The 25237-nt window shown below is 34.7% G+C and overlaps 1 protein-coding gene across 3 annotated transcripts; it reads left to right on the forward strand.

The window, feature by feature from the left end:
* On the forward strand, positions 1-23624 carry METTL4 (methyltransferase 4, N6-adenosine). 3 transcript variants are annotated; one of them, XM_045527644.1, is made up of 10 exons: positions 1-313; positions 1066-1251; positions 2411-3241; positions 5113-5175; positions 9173-9542; positions 11979-12048; positions 14587-14761; positions 17455-17561; positions 17956-18047; positions 22605-23624. In XM_045527644.1, the coding sequence occupies exons 3-10, from the start codon at positions 2846-2848 to the stop codon at positions 22751-22753; spliced, it is 1422 nt and encodes a 473-aa protein (XP_045383600.1). In that variant the 5' UTR covers positions 1-313; positions 1066-1251; positions 2411-2845; the 3' UTR covers positions 22754-23624. The 3 variants fall into 3 exon arrangements, with proteins under 3 accessions (XP_045383600.1, XP_045383601.1, XP_045383602.1); XM_045527645.1 differs by lacking the exon at positions 1066-1251; XM_045527646.1 differs by lacking the exons at positions 1-313; positions 1066-1251 and having other exon boundaries at positions 2409-3241.
* Positions 23625-25237: the final 1613 nt, after the last annotated feature.

Raw genomic sequence — 25237 nt, forward strand, 5'->3', positions numbered from 1 at the left:
CGCGTGCTGTTGGCGCCCGGCTGCTTGGCGACGCGTACCGACATCTCTGGGACAGGGTACCCAACCCCTGGCGAATCCGGTGGCACTCCTAAAGTCAGCCCTGAAGATCCAAGGCCGCCCTAGCGTTCCAAGTCGCTCTGGAGATGTTTTTCCGTACAGCAACATGGCGGCGCCCGTTGACTCTTAGAGAAGGAGATTTTTTTTTTTCCCTATGAAAGGGCCGTCTTTCGTGACCGCTGTTTAGATGGGTGCTGTTTTCATGACGAGAATCTAGGAAGGCGGCGTGCACTTTTCTGACAAGGGAAGCAGTGAGGTAGGAGGTAGTGGTCGCCGAGTGTGGGTGCAGTGGGGTCCAAGGATCGCGCTGGCGCGGCTGCCGCCAGAATTCGGGCTCCGGATTTGACTGCTTGCAGGGTCCCACCGTCCTCTAGTGGTGGCTGCCTGCGAGAAGCAAGGAAGAATCCGAGTGGTTGGGGGTCGCCAGGGCATGAATGTGAAGCAGAGAATCAGGAGGGGTGCACTAAGCGCTGTAGATTGCTAAAATAGGATTTCCCCGCTTCTCTGAGTTTGAACCCAGAGACAGGCACTGCCCAATACCTGAGAGAGTGGGGGCGGGAGAGGAGCTCAGAGCTTCAGAAAGTCTGGATACTTGGGTCTTGTAGCAATTGTGCCATTAACTAGGGTTGTAATTTTTGGGCAAGTCGCCTTTTTTCTCTGAGTTTCAGTTTCCCCGTCTAAGTTTCTAGCTCTCACTAGCCATTGCAGAGCCTTCTCACCTCAGTTGGTAACTATGAAGGGGCAGGGATGGGTGGGGGACCAAGGTTCACCCTGGATCACCTTCACCAATAGCAGCAATTAGCATTTACTCCAGCAATTGGCTTTGCGTCAGGCACTGTGCTCCACACTTGATGTGAATCATCTCATTTAATTACCTAAACTGCCCTCTGAGAGATTTCATAAAAAATAACTTTGAAGCTCACTGAGATCAAACAACGTGCCCATGGTTATATTGCTAATACATAATCTGTAGAAAGAACAAACTATTTCCCTTTACTTTCATACCAGCAATCAACACAGAAGACTTCTGTGACCTCTGGTCACCGAGAAGTATACGAGGAATTTCTCTTGCTCAACAAGCAGTCAAGCACTTCTCTGGATTCTGAAGCAGTGGACACCAGCTAGGTGTCTCTAATTTAATTCTGACACTGTCTACCTTGAGATAGTGTCAGTTATCACAGCATCATTGTATAGGTATGATTGATTAAATCATTGGCCATTGGTCAACTCAACTTTCAGCCCCTCTTCTCACCCTGGAGGAGGGTTATGGGAGCTGTGAGCCAGGAACTGTAGATGAAAGCCAAAATGTGTGTGTGTGTATCTCACAATGTCACACATGGAGTTGGAAATTTGAATCTAAATGCCCTTATTGTTTTTTTTTTTTTTTGAGACAGAGTCTCACTCTGTTGCCCAAGCTAGAGTGAGTGCCGTGGCGTCAGCCTAGCTCACAGCAACCTCAAACTCCTGGGCTTAAGGGATCCTACTGCCTCAGCCTTCCGAGTAGCTGGGACTACAGGCATGCGCCACCATGCCTGGCTAATTTTTTCTATATATATTTTTAGTTGGCCAGATAATTTCTTTCTATTTTTAGTAGAGACGGAGTCTCGCTCAGGCTGGTCTTGAACTCCTGAGCTCAAGCGATCCACCCGCCTCAGCCTCCCAGAGGGCTAGGATTACAGGCGTGAGCCACCACGCCCGGCTAAATGCCCTTATTGTTAATTGTGCTATTAAGCACTCATTTATTTCTTATTCTGTCCTCTCATAAGTTCTCCACTACACTAGATTTAGAAAGTAATATCCAGAACTGTAAACCATCTTTTGAAAACAAAAGTTCTGAAAAACCTAGATATCTGAGGAGTACTGCTCAGCATCAATGACAGATCTGGACCTGTAACCTTGCAGTTTAGCTAGAGTTTAATGATTCTGATGTGCTGTTAAAATTGTGTTTGGCCAGGTGTGGTGGCCCATGCCTATAGTCTCAGCTATTTGAGAGGCTGAGGCAGAAGGATCACTTGAGTCCAGGAGTTTGAGGCTGCATTCAACTATGATTGTGCCATTGCACTCCAGCCTGGGTGACAGAGCAGGAGCCTGTCACTGCTCAAAAAGGGGAAAAAAAGTTGCGTTTGCTTTGACTAGACCAATCTTTTCTTTTTACCCTATTCCTTCATTGGTAGTAGTGATTAAGTACCACAATGATACTGGAGAATGGGCTGACTTACTACAGAAAATTTGAAAAAACAAGCAGTGACCTGATAACAACTCCATCCGAAATTCTGTGACCCTTTCTAGTTAGGTTTATCTCATTAAAAAGGTTGAATTCTCATAGGTAATTTAATATTCTTTGCTTTGACAGGACACTTTCAGCTTTTAAGGATTCATTGACTTCCTGACTTGGAGAATGTGGACTTAGTGGCTACATCCTAGGACCAAAGCAAGGTGTTGTCAAGAGCCTAGGAAAACAGGAGGATCAAATTGGGATTCCAGAAATCAGATCAGGTTTTAACCCCTTTTGGCCAAGTTGGCTAAAAATTTGAATGATCAACTCTGAAATTAAAAGGAGTTTATATTAAAATGTTGTAATTTTTCTTAGAACTTTTATATATATTAACATATGTGTGTTAAATTCTCTTCAGTGTACATGTGAGGTTTATATATTTGCACATCAGATTTATCTGTGTGTATGAAGTAGTATATTTTTATTAAAATTCAGGACATTTGAGAATCTGATCTGGAAAGTTGGGTTTTACTTCTAGTCCCTAATTCCCAGAGACTTTTTTAAAGCAAAAGAATGTCTGTGGTACAACAGTTGTCACCTGGGTGGTTACTGGATCATCTTTCTTTTATTAACAAGATAAACTATCAATTTCACCAGCATGATGAGCCTTGTTGCAGTAAAAATGAGCCCACTTCTTCTGTCCACTCTGATTCTCTTCAAGTGGATTCTGTATCCTCTTTTGGAGCCTGTGCTACATTTGTTTCTTCTGACTTTACCACTAAGCCAAAGAACAATGACAGAGAAAATTATGAAACATTTACGCAAAAATATGTTTTTCGACCTGAGCTGTTTGATGTCACCAAACCTCATATAACTCCAGCTGTTAACAGAGAATGCCAGCAGAGTAATGAAAAGGAAGATCTAATGAATGGTGTTAAAAAAGAAATCTCCGCTTCTATTATTGGGAAGGTAGAAAGTTTTAAGAAATATTTATTTTTCTATAGAAAACATAAATGAGATTTATCATTTTAATATCTCAACTGTCTTGTGATTTATTAGGTATAAAGAAGAATCAATAAAACATAAGAAGGCTTTAGCATATACAGAATAACTTTTACCTTTTTCCTAATATTCTACCATTTTCAGAATACCAAATTGCATAGTATTCCAAAAATAAGCAAAGTTGGCCCTGAAGTGAATGTACTATAAATTAAACAAAGAAAATAAGTCCATATAGCAAAAACACCTTTTTGGCTTAGGCATTTGTAGTAATTAAATTTACACCTATTTTTGCTGAAAAAAAAGTTTCTCTGTAAAATTTCTAAGCAATAAATGTTTTTTTTTGGAGATTTTTAGAGAGCTAACCCTTGGAGATAGCTCACATAATAAAAGCTTGGAAGATGGTGATTTTTTTGAAAAGTTTCTAATGAGAAAAATAGCTACTGTACAACGTGTATATGTTTATAAAGTATGTATACTTGTACATACAGACTGGTGCAATCTTTTAGTAAAGTTTTGAGAATGCCATACAGGATCAAATTAATTATGCTTTGATACTTTTTGTATCTTTCAGGATATTAGAGTTGATTATACAAAGTACACTTCAGATAGATTATATCAGCATTTTCTTTGTTAGTGATAGGATTAATGTTCATTACGCAACCAATGTTTAGCTCTTTCTATGTGCTATTGTACATAGAGTGATGAAACAAGATAATTATAGTCTTTGCCCTTGCAGATCTTATAACTGAGTTGAGGAGAAAGATTAAATAACAAAGCATGTTGAGAATTAGAATAAGGAAAGTAATAAAGATAATTTATTACATTGTTATAGATACCCAAAGTAGAACTTTTAATATTCTTGTGATTTTTTTTCTTGTACATATATTTTTTCCCTTTCAACAAATATTTATTGGTTATCTGCTATGTGGCAGGCACTGTAAAGAAAATATACAGTGTTGTCTGATAGCTCAGTAAAATAGTATATAGGTAATACATCATAAGTAATTCAGACAAATAAGTGTTTTTAAAGGAACTTTGCAGTTTACAGAATATGGCCATTAATTTTAACGTTTAGTCTCTTAGGTAAATTTCTTATTTTAATATGGAAAAATGTAAGTGAACATATGTAATAAATGTTACCATGACAAAAATTACCTTGTTTCTGATATGCTAAAGCAAATTATACAATTAGCTTAATCTTAAGTACATTTATTTATTCAGCCAACAAATATTTATTGTTAGCCTGCTAGGACTTTGACACTGTGTAAGCACTGGGGTTTCAGGAATAAAAAGTACAAAGTCCTTGCTCTATATTGCACAGTCTTACATGTTCTTTTCTAGGGAGTTGTTTTATATAGAACTGTTAATATATCAGATTTGTACCTAACGCTCAGATTAATCATAAAGAGCTTTAAAAGTACATTGGAATTTCTTTTGATGACAGCACATGGATCCTTCCTTTCCTCAGCAGTGAAGTTGAGAATAATTGTAGCATACATATGAACTGATAGATGACACTGGTGACTATTCATGCAGTATCACATTCCGTGGGTGCTGGTGCTATGCTTTATCATGTAGAACTAGTTCTTATTAATAGCAGGTAAAGCTGAGATGAACTTTCATCACCCATTTTTTTTTTTTTTTTTTTTTTACCTTGGGAATGCTTGTCTCCTTAGTCCATACCCTATGCTTCGATTTGGACCTCAATATACAATTATTACCTCTTAAATACTGAGATATATAATATGGATAATGTGATTTAAAAAAGTAATATATTTCAAAATATGAATATTGTGATGGCAACATAACTTTTCCCCTGTAATTTATTTACCCTTTAGAAGCGTAAAAGATGTGTTGTTTTCAATCAAGGTGAATTGGATGCTATGGAATACCATACAAAGGTAGGTGTAAAATCATTGATCACATTGGAAGATTAATGTGACATGGTAAATAGAAAATAAATAGACAGTATAAATAAAGATGTTCTTCAAAATCAAGCAATCATTTTGGTTAGGGTTAGAATTTAATAGTGATTCTTTTATAGTAACGAACAGTTTAAATCAGTTTTTGCTGAAACAATTTATACTACTAGTAGATGAAATATTTAACATAAGTAAACTTATACTGGTTAAGTTTAGATGTTTTAGAAATTATAAAAGCCTATTGTCCATAGGTAAAATAATATATTAAGATAATGGCAGAAGAAAGCATGAGTAATGTGAAGGATATATTTATAGAACTTAGAGATAAATGAGATCTAAGGGTTAAAGAAATGACAGGAAACAGAGGGTACACAAGTATTTTAAGCTTGACTCTATGGAGTACCTTTGATTGAAACAGGAAATTTGGGTTTGGAATTTGGCTTAGGAGGGATGATAATTTTAGTTTTGGACACATTGAATTATTCTGATGGTAGGACACCGGATTCCTTTCTTTCTTTCTTTTTTTATTGTGGTAGAATATACCTAACATAAAATTTTCCATTTTAACCATTTTTAGGTATACAGTTCTGGCATTAAGTGCTTCACAATGTTGTACCATCATCACCACTGTCTATCTCTTGAACTTTTTCATCATCCCAAACTGAAACTCTACCCATTAAACACTAACTCTCCATTCCCCCTTTTTCTACCCCCTTGTAACCACTATTCTACCTTCTGTCTATGAATTTGCCTATTCTAGGTACCTCATATAAGAGAAATCATATGATATTTGTCCTTTTGTGTCTGGCTTATTTTACTTAGCATACTGTCTTCAAGGTTCATCCATATTGTAGCATATATCAGAATTTTCTTCCTTTTTAGGACTGAAAAATATAACATTGTATGTAAATACTACATTGTGTTTATCCATTTGTTTATGGGCAGTAGGGTTGTTTTTACCTTTTGGCTATTGGGAAAAATGTTCCTCATGCATTATAGTATTCTTCTCTAGAAGCTTGAGTTGTTCTTTTTTAAATAGCTTCATGTCTCTTCTTAACATATTCATTTTTTCTTTATGTTTTTGAACATATGAATATGGTATAATGAGTGCCTTAATATCCTTGTCTACTTTTTTCTCTAATATTTTTCAATGGGCTGCAAGTAAACCTACGTAAACTTTTCTACTAGTAGTATCATCTGTGTCATTACTGTGTTTTTCTATTGCGTGATTTTTCCTTTTATAATGTATTCTGTTTTTCTGGTTCTTTACATTCCTGGTACTGTTAAATTTTTTGTAAGTTATTTCAATTTTAACTTTTTGAGTACTGGATATTTTCACACACCTTTAAATATTCTTGAGCTCTGTTCTCAGAAAAAGTTCCTTCAAAACTGGTTGATCCTTTTGAGACTTTTTTTTTCCATTTATAATTACAGTAATCCTTTAATATTTTTCTTATTAAAAGAAAAAAAAGATCCGAATCATTACAACATGAGAGGGAAAAGTTCTATATCTTGACACAAGTAGTGGTTACATGGATATACACACACAGTAGTCCTTGAGTCATATGCTTATGATTTGTACACTTTGTAAATTATATGTCAAACAATCTAAAAACAAACAAGAAGTCAGTGTGCCTCACTGTAAGAGACACAAAAGCAAGAGATATTGGCATCTTTATTTAAAAAAAAAAAGTCCATCTGATACAGAGTTGCTTGAAATAAATCCTTATAGATACAGTGTTTTTAGAAACAATTAAATGGATAAACCTTAGTTGTTAGCTCCCAGGGGACAACAGAGGTCAATCTGTTCTCAAGGTTTTACAAAGTTACAACAGCAAGTAATCAGTGCATATTTTGTGGAAACTCATACTGCAATAATGAAAACTGCAAATGGAGAGCAGCTCCTTTTTGGTAATTCAACAAGAATATAAGGGATTAGATTAGAAGCCTAACTCAGTTTAGTAATATGGCATAATTATTTGTAATCCACAAATATTGATTCTTTTCCCTATAATATTGTATTTCAAATGTGTGACTTTAAAAGAAAATGTACCTTGCAGCCTTCTTGCATTAAGAGAAATAATTTTGGTAATTGTGCAGGGACCAGAACCAGAATATCAGTTTTACAGAATAGCAGGAAGCAAGACTTATAGGAAACCAAGGAAGGAAAGAGCAAGATTGAAATTATTAAAGTCAGTACAATAAGGTGAACATCCAAATTTGGAATGGTGTTCATTAATAGACAATGTGAATTAACAAGTGCCTGACTCACAAACTTCTACAAAACGAAGCTTAGATACACTAATTCAGCTTAATCAAGTAACTTACATAAGATCAAAATTATATCAGAAAAGTTTTATGGAATGTTATTGTTTATTCCTCAGTTTGGCTATTACCATCCTTTAGGATTTGCATTCTCAGGAAAGTTTTGACCTATCAGATTGAGAGAAACACACCACAGGGAGAAGGATAAAGCAAATGTGGTAAAGTGTTATACGTTGGGGCATCTGGGCAGAGTGTATCTGTAAGCTTAGGACTAGAGCAGACTTTGGTCTAGGGCTATTTTATTTTCTCCACTACTAAGCCAATACCCTTCTGAGTGGTCTACCTGATGCCCTGTGAATGATGAGGTTTTCCATTTTGACTGGTGTGAGCCCTGGGTGTTATTTCCTCTGGTCATTTCATCTGGTTCTTTCCTTGACCTTGGTAGTTTCATCATATGCATGTACTGATCACTACTCAGCCGGAGACTTGAGTGGACCCTCTGCAGTTCTCAAGAGCTCTTGGTGCCCTGCAAACTCTAGCTGCCTTAGCCTTTCCAGGCCCCCAGGTCCCTCCCCTTAACTCATAGAGACTGCTGGACTCTGCATGTGTCTCCTTCCCTATGCTGCTGCCTGGGAACTTTCTCAAGGCAGTAAGCTGGAATAATCCTTTGTTTCTCCTATTTAGGGACCGCTGTTTTTTTTACTGCATGACATCTAAAGTCTGAAAGTCTTTTTAAAAAAACATATTTAGTATATTTTATATAATTTCAGTTGAAAGGATTAATCTGAGTGGAACATGGCTTTTATTATTATAGTTATAATTTTGTAAAACTTTGTTTACATGTTAATTTTACAGTTACTTTTTTCTTTTTTATAATTCAAGCTATATTATATAAAATAAAAGGTATATTCATTTTAAAATTGGGATCATAGAAAAATCTAAGATTAAATGTTGTGATTTAAACTTATTCTCTTAATAGATTAGAAATTTCATTTTCTTTTAGAGACATTCAGATTATCAAATTCATCTTATAAATTGTTTTAGGATATATTTTCCTATATATATTATCTGGTTACTTGTTTTTTTTTTCCCTAAGTACAGTATATGACTTTCAATGGTTATTTAATTGTCAGTGAATTTGTGAGGTTTGTTTCATTCAACAATTAGGAAACAGCAGTTCTAAGGTATACTTGCACATTCTTTTTTTTTTTTTTTTGAGACAGAGTGTCGCTTTGTTGCCCTGGCTAGAGTGAGTGCCGTGGCGTCAGCCTAGCTCACAGCAACCTCAAACTCCTGGGCTTAAGCAATCCTACTGCCTCAGCCTCCCAAGTAGTTGGGACTACAAGCATGGGCCACCATGCCCGGCTAATTTTTTCTATATATATTTTAGTTGGCCAGATAATTTCTTTCTATTTTTAGTAGAGACAGGGTCTCGCTCTTGCTCAGGCTGGTCTCAAACTCCTGACCTTGAGCGATCCACCTACCTTGGCCTCCCAGAAGTCTAGGATTACAGGTGTGAGCCACCGTGCCTGGCCTTACTTGCACATTCTTATCCATTCATTGTAGTACAAATTATTTTACTGTAAGCATCAAGAATGTTGATTTCAACCTATAAATTCAAGTATTCAAAGCATAGTATAAATTTTATTATTTAGAAAATTGTTTTAATGTCAGTGTTGTTTTAATGTACTTTAAAAAAATTCTCTTACAGATCAGAAAGCTGATTTTGGATGGATCTTTACAATTAATCCACGAAGGTCTCAAAAGTGGTTTTCTTTATCCACTTTCTGAAAAACAGGACAAATGTAGTAAGCCTGTTACTTTACCACTTGATACTTGCAATTTGTCAGAATTATGTGAAATGGCAAAGCACTTGCCTTCTGAGAATGAAATGGAACTTCAGACCTTACAATTGATGGAAGATGATACATCTGTTACAGAGCAGGATTTATTTTCACGGGTTGTTGAAAATAACTCTAGTTTTACAAAAACAATTACTTTAATGGGACAGAAATACCTGCTGCCACCAAAAAGCAGTTTTCTTTTGTCTGACATTTCTTGTATGCAACCACTTCTGAACTGTAAGTAATTATTGTGTTTATTATTAGAAAAATATAACTTTTCTACATCCTCAAAAGTTAGGGCGCTAGTCTGAATTTTGAATAATGGTCAACATTTATGAGGATGGGGTAGACACTTTTCCCAGTGTTATTTTTCCATTAAGTTCAATTTTAAAATGCTGACTTTTGCTTTTTTTTAAAAAAATTGAATTCTTATTATGACTAAAGGGTCACAAACTAGTTCCTAAGAGAGCAAATACAGTTACTTCTCTATACTTAGGAATTCAGTATACAGTTGTATTTAACCAAAGGACTTTAACTTTTCATGGCCAAGTATAATAGAAACACTTCAGTTATGAATATCAATTCCCAAATCATTTCTTAGCCTTTTAGGTTATGTTTTAAGGTAATGTTCCAAGAGTTCATTGTCTAAAATTTCTTAAAAGATTTTTCTGTATAAAGCTAAAAAATTTAGATACTGAAATCTATAATCACATTTGAATTTAGATTCAAACGTATTTGAATTTAGATTCTGAAGCTTATTTAACTGTGAGTTTTTGGGCTATTCACATTATAAAACTGAGCCTCAGTTTCCTAATCTATAAAATGGATAAATATTTACTTTTCCTAATCTATAAAATGATAATATCTATTAATACTTCTGAGGGTTATTTTGAGGATTAAATGATATAATCTCTATCAGGTTCTTAGCTCAGTGATTTACAAATTTTTCATAAATTATAACTATTATATTCTAAGGGATGTGGTAGGTAAGAGGTATATTGACCAAATTGAATATAATCTGCTATTTATTGTTATTTGGACATTTTATAGCAAAATTTTAAGTTACTGAGCAACTCCTACATAGCTGACCAATGAAAGCTTCTTTTTTTTTTTTTTTTTTTTTTTTTGAGACAGAGTCTCACTTTGTTGCCCGGGCTAGAGTGAGTGCCGTGGCGTCAGCCTAGCTCACAGCAACCTCAAACTCCTGGGCTTAAGCGATCCTACTGCCTCAGCCTCCCAAGTAGCTGGGACTACAGGCATGCGCCACATGCCCGGCTAATTTTGTTTTTTCTGTATATTTTTTAGTTGTCCAGATAATTTCTTTCTATTTTTAGTAGAGACGGGGTCTCGCTCAGGCTGGTCTTGAACTCCTGACCTCGAGCTATCCACCCACCTCGGCCTCCCAGAGGACTAGGAGTACAGGCGTGAGCTACCTCGCCCGGCTGAAAGCTTCTTTTAATTGCTATCAAGCCATCTTACACATGAGTGATTATCCATGTTGCAGTCTCATAAATTCTTTAGACTAAATGACAGGATAACAAATTAATGAGAAAACCATGCTATGCATGAACATTTTGTTCTATTCTTTTTGATCTTTGTTACTCTAACAGTTTAAAAAGTGTCACCGCCTTATTTTAATTTGTATTCTTTTGATTACTTATGGGATTGTACATTTATAAAAATATATCTATGTTTATAAAAGGGGGAGAAGGGACAGCTCTTCTTTATAGTAAAATTCTAGTTAATAAAGGTGAATGGAATGTTGGAACTAAAAAATTTCCATTTGATGAACACCATAGTAATAATTGGATGTCAAAATAGTGGATGAAAAAGTAAAACATAGGATATTTTCATGGTCTTAGAGTATCTCCCCATGAGATACATGTTAATTACAAGGGAAAAACTGGAGAAACTTGGAAGACAACTTTTTAACCAAATGATGTCAGTCTCTAACTAGTAATGGGACTTTTAGACACCCTGTACCTCCTGATGTGTTCCTTTGATAGGACATGGCAGACAATGCATTGATGATGCTCTTGCCAAAAATAACCTAAATTTAAATCACGAGGAAATACTAAACCCAAATTGAGGGACATTCTATAAAATAATGGGCTAATAGCTTTTAAAAGTGTCAAAATCATAAAAGACAAAGAAAGACTGAAGAACTTACCCAGATTGGAGGAGATTTAGGAGAGATTGCACCTAAATGCAATGTGTGATCCTGGATCAGAAAGAAGGACATTCATAGATAATTGGGGAAGTTTTATTTATGGTCAATATGTCAGTTATAAGACTGAAATTCTTTAAAAATAAAAAGTTTAAAAAAAATGACCAAGGTTTGATAGGATCATATTAATATGGCTGCCAAGACCGACATGGAATTTATAAATCATATGTCCAGCCCAGTGAGCTATAGTCATCTGCAGGTAGTCTCTGCAAAAATTGTAACAGGTGAAATTATGTTAAAATTCCATAAATCCCTAAATTATAAGGGAAATCTCTAATTTTTTTTTTAGCTATATTATTCTATTTGAATAAATGCTACAAATCCTTTTGTCCCATTCAGTTATATTTGTGTCTGTAGTGAAAACACTTCAGTTTTGAAGGACATGTTTAGTTTTTACAGTGATTACAAACAGATGGTATTTTCTGAAATTGTGTCTTTGTTTTTAGGTAGGAAAACATTTGATGTAATTGTGATAGATCCACCATGGCAGAACAAATCAGTTAAAAGAAGTAACAGGTGAGTAGAAATGAATTATCTATTAGAGGTGCTTTCTAAAAACTGTAGTCCTTTGTGCATTGTAGTTTAATGTACTATTGGCATTACTTTGTGATACAGGTTAGCTGAAACTACTAAAATGCTTTAAATAGTTTTTAAATTTTAATTGCATTAACTAGATAATTCTCTTGAACTGGAACTATATATAGGCATAAGAATGTCAAGAGTAATATATTTATTAATTGCCTGAATCAGTTCAGAGTTGTTTCTGTAACATCAAAGAACAATACTTTTGCCACCTTTGATATTAAATTCTAAAATCTTAGGGTAATTGGTTCAATTAGTTACTAAGATGATATTTCCTTTAAATAGTTTAAAAAATTTTTTTCCTTCTAGTTCTGATGAATATCCTCAGTTACATTTCCTCTCTTCAATTTTCTAGGCTGAACAATTCCTATTTCCTTGACTTAAACTTCATATGAAATTTCTTCCTCTCCACAGTCATCCTCAGCTTCCTTGTGCTTCTTGTTTATGGGCTGTGCCAATAGGATTTGTTTCTTTTGAAGTTGCAAGAATCATACAAAGAATTGATGTATTTGTTCTTTCTCTCTTTCTGTGTAAATATCTATATATGATTTTTTACTAAATTACTTGAGTATGAGTTAATTAAGAGAAAGGGTAAGTTACTCTTAAATATTTCAATGTGTATTTCCTAAAAACAAAGATATTGTCTCACATAATCATAATGTAATTATCAAAATAGGTAATCAACACTGATAAAATACTCTTATTGATACAGTACTATTACCTAGCTCTTATTTAGGTTTCACCAATTGTCCCAGAAATGTCCTTTGTAGCAAAAAAAATCATTATGAGAAATGCTAGGCTACTAGAAGAGCATTGGTTCAGAGGCAGGAAACTTGAGTGCTTGAAATCTGAATTCCTTTACTCATTTATTTGTTTAAGAAATATTTGTTTATTATTCCTGACATCAAGCAGTTGTTATGTGTTAGAGCTAGACTTCAGTGTTTGTTGCATTTGGCCACTGGGAGGCTATTTACTTTTTTCAGAGCAGGTATAGTTGTAGAAGTCTCATTGGAGTCAACTGAGGAATAAGATAAAAAAAAGGAGAGAAAGTAGAAAGACTAAGTGCATACCAGTTCCTAACTTAGATGTAGGTGGAAGGAGACCAGATTGAGGGAATTTCTCCCTTCTTTTCTCTTCTCTCTTTTCCTCCCCCCCCTTCTCTCCCCTTACCTCTCTTCCTCCTTCTTCTCCCGCCCTCCTTCCCTCTTTTCTTTTATTTCTTCTTTTCAAATGGGATAGTATAAGCATATTTATAGGTTGATGGTAAAGAAAATACAGAAGGAGGGGAATAATTGGCATTACAAGATACTAGTATATGGGAGTGAGAGAATACAACTGGAGGGGTGAGCTTTAATAGGTGAAGTCATGCCGTTTCCTTTAAGAGGAAGTGTGTGGAAATAGGTAAGGAAAGGTGTATAAAGGAGGGGAGAGAGGGGCGGGTAGTTGAAGGAACTTGGTGACCTTTAGTTTTACTGTTGAGTTAACTTCATCTGCCAAGAGTGACTTTGGGCAAGGGACTGAAAAGTAGTGAGGGTTTCTAGTACTTGATCAAGGATAAGTAAAATAATTGGTGAGTAGTTTTGAAAGCCTGAGAATGGATTTAATAAACTTTAAGTGACCCAGTTCATTTGTTCTGCATTTTCTCCATCTGATTTCCCCATTTGAAGACATTGAATTAAATTGTGATATTGATTTAAGATTGGAGGTTTGCAAGAACTGTGAGGCTGAAGGGTAAAGGGGGATGGGAGTTGAGGGATGCTCTTGAGAAGACAGTGAAGTGATTGGTAGTCTACGGGGAAGAGGAATAAATGTGGTCAGGAAGAAACTGACAGACTCAGTAAGGTGGAGGGATGGGGCTCTGGAGGCTTTGATAAGGTCAAAAACCAGGTGAGGCATGGTAGGTTATAGCCAGAAATTGATGTTTATGGTTTCAGAGAGGGAGCAAATGTGAGTGATGACAAAGACAGGTTATGGCATTGAAGTAGATTGTTGAAATGGTATGAATGCAGTTTTATTTGTTTAGGTGAATAATTGAGGTACTCACATTATATGGATTGTGTTTTGAAAGTCGAGACAGGGTCCAGCTCTGTTGCCTGGACTAGAGTGCAGTGGTATCATCATAGGTTATGGAAACCTCAAACTCCTGGGCTCTAGTGATCCTCCTGCCTCAGCAATATTTGCTTGATTTGAATGGGAGAAAAACATATTGTAAATAGTAAAATTCCTGAAATGTAATGCATTTGGAAGTGATAAAAAAATGCAGCCTGCCGATTTTATACTAGGAAAAGAAAAATGAAATTATTTCCGACTTGTGTGTGATAATGTGTCCACTGGGGGTCACTGTGGCCTCATATTTAGCTACACAAATGACAGCAGGTTTGTATTTGTGGTCAGTGTTATACAGGTCTTCTCCCTGCTTATTTTTCTTTTTTGCAGTGAATTTTGCTCATATTTTTTTCTGTTTATTTTTAGGTACAGTTATTTATCACCACTGCAAATAAAGCAAATACCTATTCCTAAACTGGCTGCTCCAAACTGTCTTATTGTTACTTGGGTGACCAATAGACAGAAGCACCTACGTTTTGTAAAGGAAGACCTTTATCCTTCTTGGTCTGTGGAGATAGTTGCCGAATGGCACTGGGTAAAAGTAAGTTCAGAAGTTAGCTCATTTAAAAAAAAAAAAAGAAATGAAGTTAACTTATTTGTTAATATAGCATGACATATAAGTCACATAAAGGTAGCATCTACTTTTTAATGCTCAATATGTCACTGCTCTACTCCTCAATATGAGCTAATTCAAACTTTTGCTTTGCTGCTAAACACTTTTATCTTCTTATTCTTAACGCTTTTACTTGTTTCTTTTGTGTCTTTTTGTAGTAGGGTACCAAACTGCTGGCCTTGGGAAATAAGTCAGGGAGATATCTGAATGAAAGTTTACAAAGCTTTGATGTCTGTTGTTTAAAAAACAATAAACAAAAACTTTTGGGAATCTATTCATTACCAGACATAGAAATAATCTTACCCTTTGTCTTTTCCCCCTGTATATGCCACAATTTCAGTCACTCTTTGTGACTTCTTTCCTTTTTTTGTTATTTTGCTGGGGATAAGGGCAGAGAATAGCAAAGTAACCCATTTTAGAGGGGGTGGGAAGATGCCAGAACCAAGAACTTTTTATGTTCTAAATCTTAACTTACGTCCTCAGTGCCTTATGTGCTACTGGGCCTAGTTTTGAAAGAAATGATTCCAACTCTAGAGTTGGTTGAATGATCTTTAATACTTCTGTATGCTGTAAGAATACCTAAAAATACAGAAAAATAAGGCATCCATTCTGAGTTCATTGGGCTCCCTTTTAAAGATACATTGACTATTTAGATGAATTCTACAAAAGCCCTCCTGAATTCTAGAAAGATAAACCAGGTTGTCATTTCAGTGCTTAATATTTACATAGCTGGCATATTCATTTTAGACACAGTAGAGTTGTACTTTCATGGGCTTTGTGTATACTTTTTAATCTACTGGAATATTTTCTAAAAACTGTGTACAGTAGTCCCCCCTTATCCATGGGGAGTATATTCCAAGACCCCCTGTGGATGCCTGGCACTACATCTATAGGATATAGATGCATCTATAACTATAGGATAGTACCAAAGTACCAAACCCTATATATACTATGTTTTTTCCTATACATATAGACCTATAAGAAAGTTTATCAGTTAGGCACAGAAAGGGATTAACAGCAATAATTAATAATAAAATAGAACAATTATAAAAAATATACTATAGTAAAAGTTATGTTAATATAGTCTCGCTCTTCCTCAAAATATCTTACTATACTGTACTCACCAATTTTCAGACCATGGTCGACCGTGGGTAATTGACACTGCAGAAAGTAAAGCTGTGGATAAGGGAGGAACTACTGTATATCATTTACTTGTACCTATTTTATGAGACTTGACAAACACATATTTAGATACATCTTTGTTTTCGTGATATACTTTGCTTTTAGTTTTGGTTGATTTGTTATAGGGCCATGGCAGGAACATAACAACACATTCCATCTTGCCCATTATGGTAGTTCTTTTATGGTCAGAGACTGGGGCCAAAGTCAGGAAGAGGTTAACTTCTGAAATCAAACCCAGTAAAATGTTATACATAAAAACTAAGACTATTCATGTTAGCAAGCAGTTCTAAGAGAGAGGGTTTGATAAGACAGAGTTTAAAACAATAATATATTAAATGAAGCATTTATTATGTAATTACACACATTGTTATAACAGGAGGAATAATCTGCATGGGATATAGAGGCTATGCAAAGAATAAGAATTTGCTGGTAATTATACAACGGTATGTGTAAGAGATGCTGTGTCTGATTGGCCCCAGAGGAGATAAAAGGACTTTCTGATTACTGATTTGATTGTTTAGGTGCATTGGTATAGGGTAAAGTTTCCATAGATACGAGATATGAATATTTTGACAGTGAAAATAAATATCCCCATGGTAAATAATGAAGTGATATTATAAATTATGTTTTGGGTTTGATTAGCTTAAATGAGTCTTTGAGAGTATGGACATCTCAGGGTGAAATGATATAATAAAATTGAATTTATGAATTTATTAAATATAATGCCAAATGCTAGTCTCTGGACCAGGTATTGTCTATCTTACCAACCACCCAGCTTCTTTCCTTATTCATTTTAGCTTTGATGGTATTTAATGATACAATTTCCTATAACGAAAGGAAAGTGCATTTTTATGATCTATTAATACTTAGTCATGTTGCCAGTAATCAGTAAATGTTATTTGAATGAATTAATAAATGCATTACTGTTGACATGGTTGCCAGGAATAAATTTTAATGAAAAGTAGAGATTGTTTATGTGCAAGATGAAATAGTTATATTTGAAATATTTACATAATGTATTTTTTAATGTCTTATAGAAACATTGTGCAATATGGTAGCCACATGTGACTCTTCAGCACTTAAAATGTGGCTAGTCCAAATTGAGATGTGCTGTTAAGTATCAAGTACACACTAGACTTCAGACAGAGTACAAAAGAATGTAACATGTCTCAATAACTTTTTTGAATTGATTACATATTGAAATGATAGTATTTTGGATATGTTAGATTAAATTAAATTTGTAATTAAAGTTAATTTCACTGTATTCTTTTTCCTTTTTTTTAATGATTCTGCTAGAAAATTTAAAATTACATGGATGGCTAACATTATATTTTTATTGAACAGCACTAGCCTGGGGGTTTAATTTCTTTTTTTGTGTGTGTGGAAACTATAGAGTGATGGGGAAAAATAACCGTTTTTCGTTGGCTCCTTCCTATCAGATCACCAATTCAGGAGAGTTTGTATTCCCATTAGATTCTCCACACAAAAAGCCTTATGAAGGTCTTATACTGGGCAGAGTTCAAGAGAAAACTGCTTTACCATTAAGGTAGGAAAGGTGATTTTTCAAAATTACATAAATATGTTAATTTTAGGCTTTTAAAAATCATTAGTGTAATAATTATTGATTTCCCTTAATTTTTATATTTTTGAAAATCTGAAAATGGCCCAGAGCAGAAAAGAATGAATGGTATGGTACATGAAATTTTATATTATCTTTTGTTTTATCTAGTATGTAATTGTCATTACTGTAAAAGAAGAAATGACAGGAAATGTCTCAATACTTAAATTGTTAATTTCCTTCATTGATTCTATTCTTAAATTTGCTTTAAAATCAGCTACAATTTGAAGGAGAAAAAAAATCAATGCAACTCTACCATATATATTAATATAAAAATTGTTTTTTTAAAATGTGGTTTACCTTCTTGTTCTGTTTTAATTAGGAATGCAGATATAAAAGTGCTCCCCATTCCAGACCACAAATTAGTTGTCAGTGTGCCCTGTATTCTTCACTCACATAAGCCACCGCTTGCTGGTATGTTTTTATAAAATAGAATTGTTATCACTTTTGTCAAAATTGAAAAAGGATTGAATTTAGTATTTGAATGGTCTACAGATTTGGAAATTAAATCAAATGTGTGTTGTTTTAATTCATATGCTAAAATTTTATAGTAGAATTTACAGAGAATTTATGAAATAGAGAATGGTTAGTTTTACTTTACCCCATCTTCTCTTGTTACACCATTTTGCAGATTCCCCTTATTGTCGGCTGCTTCCCCATCACTGGCCTTGACAGATGAATGCTTTTGGGACATCTGAGGGTGTAGTTCAGCGAGGGGCTTTATTTTGCTACTAGGGCAGTAAATCTCTTGCTTGTTCTAAAACCAGGAGTCAGAAATGGTTAGAATCCCCTTGATACTTGGCAGAGGTAAAGGGAATTCTTATGTTTTTTTTAGGGGTACTATTGTTTTTCTGAAACATTGAAAGGTAATTGCTGCAGCCTGCAGTTCTCACCAGTCTTAATGCCTTAGTATAACATTTATCATTCAGTGAAACTAAGCAGCGAGGGATAGTGGAGAATTTGGCTTTGGAAATTGATTAACATGAGTATGGGCCGGGCGCGGTGGCTCACGCCTGTAATCCTAGCACTCTGGGAGGCCGAGGCGGTTGGATTGCTCGAGGTCAGGAGTTCAAGACCAGCCTGAGCAAGAGCGAGACCCCGTCTCTATTAAAAATAGAAAGAAATTATCTGGCCAACTAAAAATATATATAGAAAAAAAATTAGCCGGGCATCGTCGCGCATGCCTGTAGTCCCAGCTACTGGGGAGGCTGAGGCAGTAGTATCGCTTAAGCCCAGGAGTTTGAGGTTGCTGTGAGCTAGGCTGACGCCACGGCACTCACTCTAGCCAGGGCAACAGAGTGAGACTCTGTCTCAAAAAAAAAACAAAAAACGTGAGTATGAATCCCAAGTTACTTGAATCTTTTTCTACCTCAAAGTCCTCATTTAAAAAAGGAATAATGATATTTAATCTTTGAGAGTTGTGAAAATTAGTTATATTTAAAATTTTGTAGCATGTAGTAGCAGTTCAGTAAATGCTAAATTTTTCAAATCACAGTTTAAAAACATGGGAATGTAAGTGCTTGAGAATTTGATATTCAAAGTTTACTTTTCAAAGAATTTCTTTAGGAATACATATTTTATTAATTTGGTAATTCCTGCTTTAAAAAAAACCCACCACAACTCCTTTAAGCTGTCACTCAGGAAAACTGTAGGCTTATGTTATTTTGCAGAATATGGGATAGATAGTTCATGAGCTAAGATATGTAGGAAAGTGAACACAAATTCCCAAGAGAATTTATATTTTTAGCATTCAAGATTTCTGTTATCTTAATAGCTTATGCAGAAGGGTCTTTATATTATTACTTCATTTGAGAAATGTACAATTTCTCAAGTGTATACCTGATGATTTGTTCTTTGACTTAGAGGAATTCTCAGTCAGTAATCTCTACACTTTGTAACCTTTACACTTTGGACTCACATAAACTCTTTAATGTATCAATATATGACTTAAATGAAAAGTGAGACTGCACTGTTGTTTGAGGAAAAAAAATTATGTTTGGCCCTAGTTATACCTGATTGTGTATGTTTTCCTCTCATTTGAATTATCTTTATCATCTGGTGAGTAACAAAGCTTGATTTAGTGTTTGTCTCAGGCCTTATTTTACTTAAAAAATCCAAAAGCTAAGACCTTAAACTTTTAATTCTCAAATGATAGTTAACTATTTGTAAATTCCTTTTAAATAGAATAAAATTATATTTAAAGATTAGTCTCAGGAGAAGGGGTTTAAAATAGTGAGTAAAAATTAGTCTTGCTGTAAAGTATTACAGTGTGTATCTTTGACATGCAATTCTGCAACATTCCCAGTAGAGAGCAGCACAGATACATTTTTAGGATTGAGAATGTTTGAAAACAAAAGTTAGATTTGGGGGGAAAAGTCTGAATGACTCTATATAATCCTTATGTTTTGGTTAAGTAGTGATAGATAGGAAATATTTGTAATACTTTATTTTTGAGTTCATGTTACTATGTATATTTTGGGTATAAAGCAGTGCAAATTAAAGCCATCAGAAAGCAGATTTCTATGGTATATTTTACTCTGAAGTCATAGCTTTAGGGATTTGTGTAATATCCTATATACAGTGCATAGAACTTTTACATTTAAATGTTCTTAAACTGTTTTATGGAAATCCATAAAATGAAATGTTTTCCCTTTTGCATCTAGAAATACCCAGATTTTTTCTTTTAAAGGTTTAATTTGTTATTTCTTCTGCAAAATGTTAAAAAAGAGATCACATTCCATTTAAAAATGATACATTTACTCTGTTTAAGTTTGAAAATTTTTTAATGTAGATTGAAAGATAAGGCATTAATAGCTGTGATTTACAACCTAACGTTATAAATGTATATTAAGTTCAAAGGTAGGAAAATTATGAAATAAAACTATTTGAATCAAGATTTTGGCTTTAATATTTTAGAGGAATTTCCACTGCTTATTACTGCTTTACTACTGAGAGTTTCTATCTGAAGAATGAAATATATTTGACAAGATTCCATGCACTGATTTTGGGGGCCAGTTTTCCCCTGCTCCCACCCCACGCTTCCAGAACAAAAGGGGGATGGCTGGCTGTGCATAGATTGCGTCTTCTCCGTTGGTACTGTGTGTTTTACTCGCTCCAGATGCTATGTGATTGTCTAAGTATATGAATGTCATACTCATGTTTAAACTTATACATTTATTTTTAAGTTGATATTTAAAATTTATAAGACTATTACATCTCCATTAATTTGCCTTTATTTGTTTTGCCTTATTTTGAAATAAAACAAATATAGTTAACATAAAAACATTACTTAATTTCTAGTTTTTTTAACTAGAAAGAAAAAGAACCATGCAAAAATGTATTATATTGAGACTGGTTAAGTTCATGGGGAGAAAATGGAAAAGTGATATAGGGTTATTGTCCTCTAAGACTCTGGGGAAATCTTTCTCTTTCAAGTTTAGTAGTATTTAATTTATATACTTATGAAAGGACTAGAAATCATGCCAGCATCTGCTAGAAGCTGTCAAAGCCTGCATTTGAGTTCAGTTGAATTATAGACAATGAAAACTTTGAATTCTTCTTTGATTTTTTGCTCAACAGGACCAGTACTTTCAGACAAACGCAGTATTTTGCTATGAGAGCAATGGAAGAATATGATGAAACCTAAAATGTTTGATATGTTGCCTTTTGAACCTAACCCATATCAAGTATTCCTAAGGAACCCTTATTATTCCTAAAGGGAATTTGATACATTTCTTCCAAGTTCAATCTCACATAGCAATTATGAACTATGTTTTACCTTTTCTAGTGACTTTTCTTCTTTGAATTATTATTTTCATATCCAATTCTTATTTATGTATGTGGTTACTATAGCTAACCAGCAAGCTAACATGATCAAGGTTAAATTGATTTAAATATTTATCATCTAACTGAGCATGTGCTTTAAAGAAAAAAAGTATATGGTACTCTTCTTTCTCTTAAAGGTATAAATCACAGCTGTTTAGCCAACATGTATATGAGATACCTTTCCTCAACAAATATAATTTTCAATAGTTATTAATATATTGAAGAATATAAGGAATACTTAACTATGGAAATAAAATGGTGAAATTTTAGGTAAAGAAGGATCTATAATTTCTTTTTTTTTTTAAGAGACAGGGTCTTGCTCTGTCACCCAGGCTGGAGTGCAGTGGCCCAATCATAGCTCATTACAGCCTCCAACTCCAGGGTTCAAGAGATCTTCCCACCTCAACCTCCCCAATAGCTGGGACTATAGGACTGTGCCACCACTCCTGGCTAATTTAAAAATTTTTTTTGTAGGGACAGGAGTCTCGCTATGTTGCCTAGGCTGGTCTAGAACTTCTGGCCTCAAGCAATCCTCCTGCCTCAGCCTCCCAAAGTGCTAGGTTTACAAGCATGAGCCAACCGTGCCCAGCCAGGATCTATAATTTGAACATGAAGAAATCTCAGTACTACCAACTACTAAGAGGGCTGTAGTTATCTGTTAGTTATTTGTTCTCAATATTTCTATCTACATTACTACTCTTTTACTAAAGTGTATGTTGCAAAGAGACATATTTTATCTTAGTTGTTTAAATGGGTTGTCTTTGTATTTCTTTAGAGTTCTTTTTCATGCATGGATTGTATTTATTAAAAAATGAATTAAGTTAGTACTCAGGAGATATGTCAGCAATATTGGAAAACTGAAAAGTCACCTAGGTGGGTGTTAAAATCCTCATTTCTCATCTACAAACAAAAACCAATAAATCAGGGCTACTGAAAATTCTGATGGTATTGTTCCCAATCTCAAGGGGCCTTATTTCAAATGGCTTTCTAATGATAAATGTTAAAGCTTGTGATGAAATCCTTGAAATTAATTTGCTGTCTTTTTTTTTAAATGAAACATCCTTTCTTTTCTGCTCTTAACTGTTAAAAGAAAATTAATTCCTTTCTTAATAATAATTTTTGTTGTTTTTTCTCTTTTTTGGACAGAGGTTCTAAAAGACTACATCAAGCCAGATGGAGAATGTTTGGAATTGTTTGCTCGAAATTTACAGCCAGGTTGGACTAGTTGGGGCAATGAAGTTCTCAAATTTCAGCACATGGATTATTTTGTTGCTCTGGAGTCTGGAAGCCGTTAGTATTATCCTAATTCAAGTAGTGGTTTTTTCAGTGTTTCCTCACCCCTTCTTCCTTCATTCTTATTCATTTTTCCTTTTATTACCAACCAATATGCTCAGAGATGTAATTAGGAGTTGGTTTTTCAGTAAAGTGACCAGAAGTGACTAGCCTTCATGTAATTTTGAGATGAATTTTACTTTCGTTGCACCAATATTCTACATTATTCTAGACTCTCTACAAATAAAGAGCTGAACAGAAAGATGGCAAGACTATGCTATTGAGAAAGCATACACTGTGGACCAGAGGTCATAATCCTGCCTATGGATGTGTTTTGTTTGGCCCACATTGTGGTATAAAAAAATTTGAACCATCATTCTAAAAAATTGGGAAATTTTACATAAAAGTCCAGATTTCTGCTTCTCGCTGCTTCTCTTTAAACATCAGAAGCTCTGGCTCCACTGAGGCCTGTGTTCTTTCCTGGCCTCATTCTGCAGGACCTAGTTGTGGTGGCTCTCGCGGGAGGAGCCACGTGCTCTCCAGTTCACCACAGTACCACTTCCTCTGTGCTGCTCTCTTACAAGATCTACTTGTAGATACGACCCAAATTTGCACCCTCTGGTGCACTGTTACATTCTGGAAAAAGCATTCAGAGGCCTGCCAAGTACTGCATTAGTACTGTATTAGTATTGGTACTAAGTTTACGCAACGTTTTTGGAGGGTCTTAAATTGCATTCGTGGTCACTTTTCAAGCACTTCTTAGTTTTGCTTGTTTTTCTAGAAGAAAATTAAAAGATATTTCTTATAAAAATGTCAGAAAGTAAACCCTGGCTATGATTGTAAAATAAGTATTTATATTTATAGATTTTCTACAAATAAATATTTGTTTACCAAATAAAATATTTTGACTGAAATGATTCTTTGAAAGGCATGTTAATTTATTATGTATTACCTTTAAAAAAATTGAGGTATAATTTTCACATAATGAAATTCTTCAATTTTCAGTGTAGAGTTTAACAAGTTTTGAAAACATGTATACAGTTGTCTGTCTACCATTATGATCAGGATTTAGAACATTTCATCCACTCCCAAAACTTCTCACGTGTCCCTTTGAAATCAATCCCCTCCTCCCATCTGTGGCCCCGGGCAAACAGTGATTTGGTTTCTATCATTAGTTTTGCTGTTCTAGAATTTCATATAAATGGAATCATGCAATGTGTAATCTATTGTGTCTAACTGGTTTCACTTACCATGTTGAAAAAAGTATTTATATTATTTACAGATTATCTAAAAATATTTATTGAGTAAAATGTTAGACCGAAATGATTCTTTGGCAAGCTTGCCAATTTATTTACTGATTTTTGTCAAAGAAAAATATGTCATTTTTGAAGTTTGTTCCTCCTTTTGAGTGTATATGGTATCAGAGGCTTATTCTAACTTGTTATTTAAAAGGAAAAAAGGTATTAAACTTGAAGCAAACTTTTCAAAATTTCATTTTGAAATTCTTTTGAGCTCCTTGTGGTATTTATAGTGTATATAGTTTGTGGAAACATTTTATCCTTGCCAAGTTTTTGGACGTTTGCATCATAAATACTGGTGCTATTTTCTCCAAAGAGAGAAAGAGAGAATTTTTATTCAGTGAGTCTGGTATTCAAGTAGCAGGAGTTCTCGTCTTAGCTCTGCTCCTAAGTGGTGCGACCTCTGGTCCTTGTTTGTAACACCAATTTAATAATTGGGCTCTTTTTTGAACAAACGATGATTCTACAACATAACAATAATATCCCTTGTGAGAACAAAATTGAAGGAGTATGAACATTGAACCTTGACTTTACTACCACTCAGTTTTAGACAGGTGACCTGATGAACTTACATATTACAAGGTGTTTTCAGAGATTTCTGTATTACCTCTATAACTTGTAAGAATTTTGTGTTTTTTTCCTATCATATTCTTTTTATAGGTTTAAGGTCTTTAGTATTGGTAGTAATGCTTGAGCAAAGGGATGGAGCTAACATTTGTTGTGTTGTATGTGCTACTCTGTGCTATGTTTTTTACATATTTTATTGCATTTAATCCTTGCACAGTCCTGGGAGATAGATACCATCTTCCTTTAATAATTGATTAGTTGAGAAAACCGAAACTAAGCAATTTTGCCCGTAAACACAGAGTAAGAATTGAAACTAGGTTTAACATGCAGTTTCCTGACTCCAAAAACTGAGCAAATGACTAAGGATTTCTAAAGTGATATCATTACCCTCTAGCCTGTCCCCTCTAGCGCTAGAGTTGGGTTTGATTGGGACTTACTCAGAGGCTGTGGGATCACAGTGGACATCCTGGACAACCCATATGTGTTAATAAAAAGCCTCCCTGTCACTTTGCCACCACATGGTTAACTGCTGACACCACTCAGGAAACTTTGGGGGAGTCATGCCTCGTAACATCATATCCTTGGAATTCCTGGTCTTTCTCCTGATGCTCTTTCACCCTCCCACACGGGGTCCAGTAGAGT

Source organism: Lemur catta, chromosome 16 (assembly GCF_020740605.2).
Source record: "Lemur catta isolate mLemCat1 chromosome 16, mLemCat1.pri, whole genome shotgun sequence".
Lineage (NCBI taxonomy): Eukaryota > Metazoa > Chordata > Mammalia > Primates > Lemuridae > Lemur > Lemur catta.